Source organism: Cyclopterus lumpus, chromosome 9 (genome assembly GCF_009769545.1).
Source record: "Cyclopterus lumpus isolate fCycLum1 chromosome 9, fCycLum1.pri, whole genome shotgun sequence".
Taxonomy (NCBI): domain Eukaryota; kingdom Metazoa; phylum Chordata; class Actinopteri; order Perciformes; family Cyclopteridae; genus Cyclopterus; species Cyclopterus lumpus.
In genome coordinates this window covers 26177686-26190669 of record NC_046974.1, presented here as the reverse complement: position 1 = coordinate 26190669, position 12984 = coordinate 26177686, and the positions used below count along the sequence as shown (strand labels likewise).

General features: G+C 41.8%; 1 protein-coding gene across 1 annotated transcript in view; it reads left to right on the top strand.

The window, feature by feature from the left end:
* Nucleotides 1–12984, top strand: part of unc5db (unc-5 netrin receptor Db) — a 179853-nt gene that overhangs the window by 76017 nt on the left and 90852 nt on the right. Inside the window, exon 2 of the mRNA XM_034541792.1 lies at nt 9370–9585. Within this exon, the coding sequence (XP_034397683.1) occupies nt 9370–9585 (216 nt within the window). The remainder of the gene's footprint in view (nt 1–9369; nt 9586–12984) is intronic.

Genomic DNA, 12984 nt, shown 5'->3' with positions numbered 1-12984 from the left:
TTGGAAATAGTCTCGCGGCATGTAAAGTACACACAGCGAAGTATGCAAAACTACCGGTCCTTCGAGATTTGAATCGGATTTCTGTTCGAGTTCACGTTGAGGTTAGCGTGAGACGGAGTGTCAGTGGATTTACACATGAGTATCACGGATGGGAGTGTGTGTTTCCTATCCTTTCAGAGTCTCCAGCACCTATATTCTGGAGTTCACCCAGCGGTCTCTCAGCGCCGCCGCGTGCAGAGCCTTTTCCTGCATTTTTGTTCAGCCAATCTCTCTCCTTTAGTGTCAAGGATTAGTGTGACACCTCCCTTCTGCCTTTCAAATAAGGAGGACTCCTGCTGAAAAGCTGAGAGGGTGCTCACCATGTAAAGCCGGTACTCACACTGCTGACGCTCCTCATCCTTGCCCTTCGCCTATCGCAGCTCCTGTAAAAAATCCATGAGAAGTCCCCAGTGATCCCCGCGGATGTGAGAGGAAGAATGTTTTAAAGGACTTTGGCTGTGGAGCGGCTGTGTGAAATAATAATGTCCAACTCAGTCAGGAGGCCCGGAAAGGAGATGCGCATCGTGCTGTCGGCTTGATCTTTCAGGAACCCCTTCTCTTCCAGGGCCCATTTTAGAAGAGTTTGCAAAGGATTGGTGCTGAGGCAAACTGTGCAATGTAGTGGCTTTCGGACACACCTTCAAAGAACCGCGTGACATCATTCACCTTTTTTTTAATGGGAATGGTTTCAGAATCACGTTTAGTTGAGCTCTTGCCAAGTCCCCTCGTGATGGTTTTGAAGAAAAAATATGGTATCAGCTTTCATGATACATAATGTTGTTTCTCGTTTAAAAAAAGAAAAGAAAAAAGAAACTAATGTGACAGATGTTTACCCAGATTACCACGAAACTCAGTATGATCCTCAAAGAATTGTATATCGTCTTCAAGACGTAGTTTAATGTTCTGGTCAATAATTCCTTTGATTCTATTCTTAAGGGTTCTCACTACCAGACTAGAGCCCATTTTCCATACACATGGCTTTGCCATTCAGCTTGATTAAGTGCAGTGCAATTTAGTAATTCTTTAAAACATGGTATCAACTTATTAAAGGTGGTTGTGATCGTGCTCCTAACATTGTCCCTTTCCTGATCCGATGTGAGGTCAAAGGTCAGGGATGTCGTATGTGTACAGATTGTAAAGCCCTCTGAGGCAAATTTGTAATTTGTGATATCGGGCTATACAAAATAAACTGAATTGAATTGATTGAACACATCTGTAGTTTTTGGCTTATTTCCCTTCAATTGCCTCCAGCGCTGTATGCAGTTCTCTTTATACACCCATTCTTTTAATGCACTCCATCTCAGCTCCTCCTCATCTCGTTCTATCCTGTCATGCACTCCAGACACCGAATGAACATTGTGGCGGTGCTACCAGTCACGGGTGAAGACAGGCAGAGGTCAAACCATCACGTTTCAGCAGGCTGACTGTCTACAGTTCGGAGTAACTGGATCTGCCTTGTGTCGTTTTGGCTCTGATTTACACATTTCATTTAGCATTTTTTATACTGCTTATCCCTGAGCTCCCGGAGTTCATAGTAAGCGCAAGAGTTTTCTTCAGATATAAGTAAAATATCAAGATGACAGCATGCGCTAATACATGTGAGTTTGTTCCCAAAATCGTCACCGTAGGTAGTGTAGAGACAGACAGGGTTCAGCCACACCAGGGACGGATCTCTCTCTTCTTGTTCCAAAAGCCAGCCTTAATTCTCCAAACGTGACAAGCAATTTGAGGTTCTCCTCTGCTGGGTCACCTTTGCCACCTCATCTCCATAAATGATCCACCTCTTTGTCCAGTTTTTGATTAGCCAGGAGTTACTCTTTGTCTCCAAGATGGCGACGTCCAGAGCCACCCACTTTGAGCTTCACAACGGCTCTACAGGAACCTATGGGGTTCACTACGGAGACCAGGTCCATATGATTCACGGTCTCTCATCAACATGAGAACGGTCTGGGACAAAAAACTCTTTTGTGTTCTAAGCAGTACAGCTGTTCAAAGACTGGTTATGTTAAGTCTTAGTCATCTGCACTTTAAAAAGGCAGGTTTACATAAGAACCCCATCAGAAACGACTTCACACACTTGTCATTATGTTGCTTTGTGTTGTTGGATGTAACAAACAATGCAGCCTCGGGGGTCCACTAACAGACCTTGTTTCCTGAGGAATGTTTTTTCTGTCAATGTTTCAAAAGTCCAAAGCTGCATGACTGTATAGCCCCGCCATTAAAATCTCAATGCTTCCTTGCATATCCAAACAGGCCACGTGTAGTGCTCATTGCCCTGGCATGTCTCTAAGAGATTGTTGATTTGAATCTGTTTTTGTTCAACATGGTCCCCTGGCTCCCAGGCATTGTCAGCCAGCCCGAGCCGACACTAGCGCCGCCATGTCGTCCGTGTCCCTGTATGCAGGGTGATACCCAGGGCCTATCAGCTGCAGGTCCACCGCACTGAGCCACATGTTAAGTCAGGTGGAAACCTGTGACTGGCAGCAGATAGGGTGAGAGAGCATTTTAGAGGCAGTGTTAAAATTAACCAGCGTAATGAGGAAATAAGTGACTTATTGGCGCCACAGTCATTTCCTTCATTAAGGCTGATATTTATGAGCATCCATCAAGAGCGGAGCAGCCACCGCTACAGCTCCAGGTTTATGGAGCGTGGATTGTCACCTTGTTCCAATTATCTGCTACCTTTTTTAATGTGCTGAATGTTTAAACATTCATAAAAAAGGGCATGGCACATCATTAGTTGTTGTGCAATGTGAAAAGAGAGGCTTGTCTGGACTCGGCAGCGTTGAGTTATTTTTATTCCTCCCAGCACCAATTAGTTGATTAGAGTAAGGATGCTTAGTGGCAAGGAAGGTGTTAGATGGAGGAGAATGCCATGCCCCAACCATTAAATATGTTAGTGCTTCAAATTAGGTTGAAGGAGTGTTTATTTCTGTTTGAACACTTTAATGTGCAGGCTTCCATAAATAAAAGCTGTTTTGTGATCTGTAGTCAGCACTGGCATGCATCCTTCTGTTTCTGACATCATCAGTAACTAGAAAATTTCACGAGAAATTTAAATGGTGTGGCTACTACCGAGAGGTGTTTATATACATATATATTATATACATATATATGTATGTATATCTATATATATAAAACTAGAAAAAGCAGTTCTGGATTTTCTACCAAACCATTTAAAACCCTGTAAAAAAATGCACGTGGCTCTAACTTGTAACTTTAACTTGTAACTTTAAGTCATAACTTCATCTTGTAACTTCAACTTGTAACTTCAACTTTAACTTTAACTAACTTTAAATGTAACTTTGACTTTTAATATAACTTTAACTTTAAATGTAATTTTAACTTTAAATGTAACTTTAACTTTAAATGTAATTTTAACTTTAAATGTAACTTTAACTTTAAATGTAACTTAAAGCATGTCCTCTGCACTGGACTGTGTAGATAATAAAGATGTAATAGGGGAGGTGGGGGAGGAGAGGAAGGCTCTCTGTGTGGCAGCGGTGGCCAAACATCTCCTCCTCTGAAAGCTCTCTGGGTACGGAGCGTCTCCAGTATGTCAGATGTATTAAGTTACATTTTAAGTTACAGTTACATTTTACATTGAAGTTACAAATTGAAGTTACGAATTGAAGTTACATTTAAAGTTACATTTACAGTTACAGTTACATTTAAAGTTACAGTTGAAGTTACAAGTTGAAGTTGCATTTAAAGTTATAGTTACATTCAAAGTTACATTTAAAGTTACAGTTACATTTTAAGTTACAGTTACATTTTACGTTAGTTAAAGTTGAAGTTACAAATTGAAGTTACATTTAAAGTTATAGTTACATTTAAAGTTACAGTTACATTTAAAGTTACAGTTGAAGTTACAAGTTGAAGTTGCATTTAAAGTTATAGTTACATTTAAAGTTACAGTTACATTTAAAGTTACAGTTACATTTAAAGTTACAGTTACATTTTAAGTTACATTTAAAGTTAGTTACATTTTAAGTTACAGTTACATTTTAAGTTAGTTACATTTTAAGTTACATTTTAAGTTACAGTTACATTTAAAGTTACAGTTATATTTAAAGTGATAATTGAATTTCTTTTCATGTGTGAAACCACAAAGCACAGTATGTTGGATAATTCCCTCCCGATGTCCGAGCTCCTTACCCTATCTCTAAGGCTGAGCCCGGCCCCCCCAATGGAGGAAACTCATCTCCTTACCCTATCTCTAAGGCTGAGCCCGGCCCCCCCAATGGAGGAAACTCATCTCCTTACCCTATCTCTAAGGCTGAGCCTGGCCCCCCTACAGAGGAAACTCATCTCCTTACCCTATCTTTAAGGCTGAGCCTGGCCCCCCTACAGAGGAAGCTCATCTCCTTACCCTATCTCTAAGGCTGAGCCTGGCCCCCCTACGGAGGAAACTCATCTCCTTACCCTATCTCTAAGGCTGAGCCTGGCCCCCCTACGGAGGAAACTCATCTCCTTACCCTATCTCTAAGGCTGAGCCTGGCCCCCCAATGGAGGAAACTCATCTCCTTACCCTATCTCTAAGGCTGAGCTTGGCCCCCCTATGGAGGAAACTCATCTCCTTACCCTATCTCTAAGGCTGAGCTTGGCCCCCCTATGGAGGAAACTCATCTCCTTACCCTATCTCTAAGGCTGAGCTTGGCCCCCCTATGGAGGAAACTCATCTCCTTACCCTATCTCTAAGGCTGAGCCTGGCCCCCCCTATGGAGGAAACTCATTTCCTTACCCTATCTCTAAGGCTGAGCCTGGCCCCCCCTATGGAGGAAACTCATCTCCTTACCCTATCTCTAAGGCTGAGCTTGGCCCCCCTATGGAGGAAACTCATCTCCTTACCCTATCTCTAAGGCTGAGCCTGGCCCCCCTATGGAGGAAACTCATCTCCTTAACCTATCTCTAAGGCTGAGCCTGGCCCCCCTATGGAGGAAACTCATCTCCTTACCCTATCTCTAAGGCTGAGCCTGCCCCCCCTACAGAGGAAACTCATCTCCTTACCCTATCTCTAAGGCTGAGCCTGGCCCCCCCCTATGGAGGAAACTCATCTCCTTACCCTATCTCTAAGGCTGAGCCTGCCCCCCCTACAGAGGAAACTCATCTCCTTACCCTATCTCTAAGGCTGAGCCTGGCCCCCCCTATGGAGGAAACTCATCTCCTTACCCTATCTCTAAGGCTGAGCTTGCCCCCCCTACAGAGGAAACTCATCTCCTTACCCTATCTCTAAGGCTGAGCTTGATTTTGGTAAAATGCTCATAACATAATTACACGCGCACCAATCTGACTATACATAAAGACACAATAGCAACTGTTCAATTATTTATAAAAAGTAAAGGTTTTAGACAGAAGTGACACGATTATTCTCTAATGCACTCTTACATTGGCAAACCTACGAACACACAACATGTAAATAAAGTTGGAATTACTGGTAGCTAGAGAGCAGCCAGCTCCTTCCCCTGCTGGTCTCTCTATGGTAAATGGTAAATGGACTGTATTGTGTCGTGCTTTTCTAGTCTTCTGACCACACAAAGTGCTTGAACACTATGTCATCATTCAACCATTCAAACCCATTCATACACCGATGACAGGGGCTACCATGCAGGGTTCTACCTGCCCAGGACATCAGGGTGAGCTAATCAATCATACCCATTCATACACCCCAGGCCGAGCCTGCAGGAGCAATTTGGGGTTTAAGGTCCTGCCCAAGGACACATCGACATGGGCTAGCAGAGCCGGGGATCGAACTTCTCTGAAAACTGTTATAAAGCCATAATCTAGCTCCCAGTAAGACACAAACAAGCCAACCGCTGCTAGTACATGGGAATGTATTTACTGGATTTAAAATTGGAATGTCACAGCAATAGATGCTATTGCTTCTGTCCATTCTATTATTTTGGGGAGTTTTTCCTGATCCGATGTGAGGTCAAAGGTCAGGGATGTCGTATGTGTACAGATTGTAAAGCCCTCTGAGGATAATTTGTAATTTGGGATATTGGGCTATACAAAATAAACTGAATTGAATTGAACTTTTCTGTTTCTGAAAAAATAATCATATTACTGCCACAGGGGGTTATTTAAAAGTGTTTTGGTTTTTTTTGCAAGATAGTTAATAGTTGCCATTATTTATCAACAGCGCTGGTAGGTACTCCCCAATCCATGGCAACATTGTAATTCTACTGGTGATATAATTTGTGAAATAGTCAGCTCTTAATATTTTAATAGTTGCAGGTCATGTAAGAGCCGTCTGGTTTTCTTGATAATGTGATTCAGGAAGAGAAACTTTTCTTCTTCGGAACAAAACGCCTCCAAAGTCACAGAAGCACGGAGTGCTGACGTGCACCAGCAATGGTTCTTTTCAAAATAGCTCTCTGTTGACTCGCACCAGGTCACACAGTTCCTACATTCTTTGAGAATCCATCAGTTTAGCTAAAGATGAGAATGATAATTACCTCCAAGGTGTCATGATAAACTGTTCCTCTTCAGAACATAAAACAAGAACCAGGAAAGAGGTAGATATATTCAATTCAATTCAATTCAGTTTATTTTGTATAGCACAATATCACAAATTACAAATTTGTACACATACGACATGCCTGACCTTTGACCTCACATCGGATCAGGAAAAACTCCCCAAAAACAGAAAAACCCTTAGACAGGGAGAACAGTGAAGAAACCAGCAGGGCCAACGCCAGAGGAGCATATGATGCAGGAGGACGTATGAATTATACAGCAAAGAGTTGAGATGAAGACGATCTCAGTGTGTGTGGACAGCTTGTGATAGCTGGCGTGATAGCGTGCCTCCACGCTTGGTGATATATTTATATATATATATATGGTCGCTCTGAAAGCCGTCACTGCATCTCAAAGGGCAGGGCGTTTTCACACTAAGCTATCTCCACGGTGATTTCTCCACGGTACATTCTCTTGCCGTTGTTTTTTTAAATGTCATGTATGACATGAATAAGTAAATGGGTGGAAATGTATTAAAGACAACATGGAGGCAGGGTTAGAAAGAAATTAAAAAGCTGACAGGACTCAGGTTTTCATCACATGTGCTCTGGCCCGAGTACCTCTGCAGATAGAAATAATGAATCCATTTCATACGCCGTCCCCCGAACCCGTCATCACTTCTGTCCCATGCGTTCGCCGTCGTATATCAGCACCAGAAAGAAAATGTCATCTCCATCTGTTTATAGGACTGTTTTCGACCTGTTGGTGTTGAGCATTCTGTCATGGTTCTCATTAGTTATTATCCTGTATGTTTAGTCTTGTTCACAATTTGCTCGCTTGTCACACACAATTCTATCTCATAAACCTGCTTTTATTGCAAAAATGTACAGCGTTATAATCTGCTTTTAGCACTATGTAGTTACAGTAATGAGAACTAATAACTATTCATAATGCTTTATAACAATACTCATAACACATCATAAAGCATTTTACAATGACTTATAAGGTCAAATATCACAGTAATACATTTGAATCTTTTTATAATGCATTATTAATTATTATAATGTATTACAACTATTGGAATTATAATACACTGATCTGGGAATTATTAAGTATTTGGCCTTATAAATCATTATATAATGTTTGATACAGTGTTCATTTTAAAGCATTATGAATATATATGAGTGATTGGAAATATAACTATACAGTGCTATAAGCAGATTAAAGTTTAGCTGGTCACAACGACATAATATTTAACCACGTATGTAAAATGGAACAAACAATAAAGCACGACTTGTTTTTCAAACCCACCCTCAAACGTTAAGACTGAACTGAGTCTGAAAAAGGTGTAGCACCGCGATCCAAAAACACTGCTCACGTTGACCAGTTAAAGAAATAATTGCTCCCCCATTAATGCAAAATAAATAGTTTGAGTTTTTGACAGTGGAAAAATACAAATCAGAATTGGGCCATAGTGCAAGAAACTTTGGCTTGTGACATTTGTGTTCAGTCCGCAACAACTTGAAATGTACAAAAGTACAAAATACAAGTAATACCACTTTGTTAACTCGAGGAAATGTAATTCATAACTTCCACCTCTGGCATTCGGTTACATCACCAGTTTTTACCCATAATTCAATGTCGTTACCTGCTTTCACAGCACAAAACAAATGTCACTGCATGTTTAAACATATAATGCATCTTACAATGCTACCTAATGGAGGGTTTTATGAGAGAACATCTGCAGCAGCCCTGTTAGTGCCTTGCTTTTTTCCCTTCATTTTTCTAGGATGCATTGACCCCAAAGAAAACAGGTTATGATGGTGTTTTGAATAGCTAAAGGATGTGTGTGCTCTCGCGATATAATAAAGATCTACCTGTCCTGCAGTAGGTAATGTCATTGTATTCCCATTCATTCACCTCCCTGCCTATGTGTTTTATGTTTGGCCTCTCTTTACACCTGCATCCATTCATTTACCCATTTAACAAGGACAACATTGATTGAGAGAGGTGGTGAGAGGGCCGATTCGATTTCAGGGGCCAGAATTGGATTTGATGGTGGGGCATAATAGCTTTCATGGGCTTTTTACAGCACTGAGTAGCTTAGCTGGAGCCGCCTTGATGGGACCGAGGTGTAATTCTGAGAAGGATTCCGGGGATGGCAGGAGCACAAACATCCTGTTCCTTATTTGCCCTGCCCCCAGAGCTCTCTGTGTGGAAGCAAGCACATGGAGGTCAAGACCTACCTTCCAACTAGAAAATAAAATTCCCTTGTAAGTCAAGCTCTCACAATCTAAGAATGGCGTTTCCAAAACTGTGCTTAGATATATGAGCTGCCACGACGAACAATAGTCCTGAACTGAAAAACTGAAAAGAAAGGGGCGTGACCTGCTGTGAATTCTTGATAAAGACACGGTGGGACAGCGGCAGGACAAAGGCTGTTTATTTGTGGACTAAAATCCAGGGCTTGTGGCAGAGATAAGATCTATTCAAACTCCACCGGCACAATTTAGGTAATCAGTCCCTCCTAATTCCTCTCCACTTGGTCCGCTCTCATTTCAATTCATCTGAAAATTGCTCTGAGGAGAACAGTTTTGCTTGAATGGGGGGCGAATTGTATTCTCTGTACACATTTCCATTATATAATACACTAGCTTTTGAATTCAACCATTTCCCACTCAGCAATCGTTTTTAAATTGCAAGGCACAGCTCTTTTACTGTTGTTTGTAAAACAAAATGGAGTTCAAAGTGTTTTTCACGACTAAATTGTGCGTCTACCTGAAATTAATTTGGCTCCATATTTGCTCGATACAATAATGTTCTTCGATATGAGATGTGGGATGATGGAGTAACCGCAGTGTTGGTTTGCAGGTGCCACCGGGGATGCTCAGCCGGACGCCCTACCCTCGGTGCAGGGCACCTTGCCACACTTCATCCAGGAGCCGGAGGACGCCTACATCGTCAAGAGCAACCCCATTAAGCTGCGCTGTCGAGCCGCGCCCGCCTTACAGATCTTCTTCAAGTGCAACGGGGAATGGGTGCACCAGAATGAGCACTTTTCCCAGGAGTACAAGGACCTCAACACTGGTAAGACAAAGCCAGCTATCATGTCATTTAAAGGAAAGGATGTGCAGGCGTCCAAAGATGTGTCTGTATCTCAGTTCAATTCCTCACTTGAATCCTCTGGAGAAACAGTTTCTTATACGTTCTCGAGTGAGAAGTTATTATTAGAATGCAGAATGCATGGTTTCTTTCTGCTTTCACTGAGAACTTGAGAAGTCTCAGCAATAACATTGGCAGAAAGCATCTGACATTTAGTATCCTTGGAAAGTGCATGAAGGCAACGGACTTTTGTTTTGGATTTAAAACAAAGATTTAGTTCACTCATTGAAAACACAAGAGAGATAATTTAATGTCATCATGCATTAATGTAGCATTTCACTCTGCAAGTAGATGGTTTCAGGTCCTGATCACAGCTACATGTACTGACCTTCAATATCTCAGATGGTTTAAGCCTAAAAGCCAACAAAGGCAAAGCAGCTTCAGTAATCGTAGCTGGGTCAAGCAATATGTGCAGTATGTGCTCATTTTAAGCTCCTTGCATTGCTCGACGGAGGAGATACTCTACCAATTCAGCAAAATTCAGTTTCACACAAGCCGTCCCTCACAGAAATGTATTGCACTGGTTTTCAAATGCTTTTCTCTGATGATCACATACTGTGAGTTGCTCCCTGCACATTTAAATATTTTAGCTCTTTAATAACATGTTCTAATTAACATTTCATTTAAGGCTGCATTGTGTAAGTTATGGGTCACCCTGCCTGAAAGCGCTTACCTTGAAGCATTTCATTATTGTGGTGGAGAGTGGAGAGTTTCATTAAACTCTGAACACCTTTGTAGTTTGGCATGATAATAGAAAAGTGGATACTGACGTATTTAGCTGGTTTGGAAAGTTCAAAGCCCCCATATGTCCCAAAGGTTATTTGTCAGTCTGTTTTAAATGCCCTGAAAACATGTTCTATGAGTGTACTTGGCATTAAAGGGGTGTTACAGTGATTATACACACCAAGGGCAGTTTGGTTAGTCTTACACTCAAAGAAATAAAAGGTGTTAACTAGAACCATATAGGGTTCTTAGGGTTGTCGTCATAGGCAAACCCTTTTGGTTACTGATATTATCTTCTACAAAGGTTCAACCTAGAAATATATATTAGAGGGCTCTACTTAGAACTTAACCTAAAGCGTTAAACCTAGAACCATCTGTGAAAGAATGCACCCAGCCTATGAGATGTTCTCCAGAAAACCCTTTCATAGTGTAATGTTTCCCCCAGAACCCTATCTATTCTGGACTTGTACATCTTCTAAAAGGTGCTCAAAAGAACCGACCATATAGTTCTGCCGAGAACACTTTTATCTTCTTAGATGTTCAACTCACCCAGGACCTTCTCCCAAGAACCCTTTTATATTGCGAGGGGTTTGTCTAGAACTCAACCAGGGTGTCACCGTCTTAGTTGATCTTACCCATAGAACCTAAACCTTGTATTGCTTTGAAATGTGCAACCATTGGTCTCATATCCAGCTGCCTTGGATTTTGGAAATCTCATTAACGGGCTGATGTGGTCCAGTGCAACCTACAACACTTTTTTAAATATATATATAGAGATATCATGAGCCTTTACTATTCCAGTGGTTCAGTGGATATCAATTCTGCCAGGCTGGTCAGTTATATTAAACAGTAAAATAAAGATGAATCCTGCTATCCAAGCCAACGATCCACGAAGCAGTCTTGAACAGTCTTGAAGGGTTGAACTTACAACGAACCCTAAAAAATAAAAAGGAAGAACCCTTTAGGAACCTTTATTTCTCAGAGTCTAAATTGCACTTCCTTGTTATGCAATCATTTGTATTCATTGGGTTTAAGTCCCAGTTCTGTTCTGTTTATTTATGTTTTCATGTTCGTAAATTAGATTGAGTAGGAGTTTAGTGATTCTATGTTTGGACCATGACTAATCATGGAGGAAATATGTGAACCCTCAGGCGAGACCAGCTGGGAAAAAAATGATGCTTGAATACATTCACAACACGGTCTACAGTCATTACATGTTCAGTAAATTCTGATGAGAGTTCCAGGCCGAGGTTGTGATTTGACGTGTGAGGGAAGCAGTGGCGGGCCATACTAATTAAGTCCCATTATATTTTGTCAGGTGGAAGTGTGTTGATTAGAGGACCTGACTTAGGCCTCCTAAAGGGATTTCTGGCAAACAACAAAGCCAATGTGACACCTCGGCTGGAATGCTCTGTGATTAGAGGCAGTGAGAAAGCCCGCTTTCTTGTATTCATGAAGGTCCCTCCACAGGAAAGAGGCTTTAATTGCTTCTGGAAGTTCATTATAGTGTGATTGCTGTGCTGTGAAATTGTCGTACGCTTGATAATGGCAAAATGAAATTTGGAACCTCGGTTGTTTGCCGTTCTGTCTGCAGACAAAAAGTACAAGGGGAAGTTCACTTGGTGGTATCCGTCAGCTCAATTCAAATGCCACATTAACGCCGGGCATCCAGCAGGGGGGAAGCCAATCAGTGGATTTGACAGATAAGAGTGAGAAACTACCAAAAGCCTCCTTGGCCCCCGGGCTACAACATGCAGCTGCTGTGTTAACGAATTGCCAGAAATGCCTGATTCCAAAATGAAAGCCAGACTATAGAGAACAAAAATACATTCAGTTGCTCAATTTAACTTATGGTCACGTTCTCATTGTAATCGAAGCTAACCCGGGGATGAAAACCATCTCAGAAGGGATCGGGGTGGTGGGCGTGATGCCCTTTGTGGGGAGAAAAGATTGTTCTTGTAGTAACACTTTATAATAACTGGAGGCTATGAAGCATTAGTTAAGTATGAGTAAACACTTAATTCATCATTTCTAAAGCTTTGTTGCACACTTTATAAATGATGGGTTCACCATTTGAAGATGAAGTATGATATAATGCTTCATAGCGTGCAGTTATTATAACGTGTTACCATTTATTTGTGTTTGTCTCTGTAATATTTGGTCATGTTAGAGGCAGCAGTGGGTAGATAAGTCTCTCTCTGGTCCTATGGATCAGTAATACTGTATAATAACACACGCTATGAAGCATTACATTACACTTCATGTTGGTTTAACTGCTTATGAAACAGTCTCAATGAAATACTGATTTGGCTAAAGATGTGGCTTCCTTGGAGTCGGAGGTCCTGCGTGAGGTGCAGAGCTCTGCTCCTGGCAGCAGCTCCTCTGGCCCGGAGCAGAGCTTCGCCTCGCTGCTCCGGGCCCCCGTTTGGAGCCAACACTGGCTACCGGGCCGTATACTGCTGGGCCCACTGGAGGGAAGGGAGGCACGGGAGTACCAGAACCACTTAATTACCTTTCTAGAACCTTACTCTGAACTAAATTACATTGAGTTTAGCATGCCACACAGACCTGCAGCAAGGGAGAGACACAACATTACTCAGT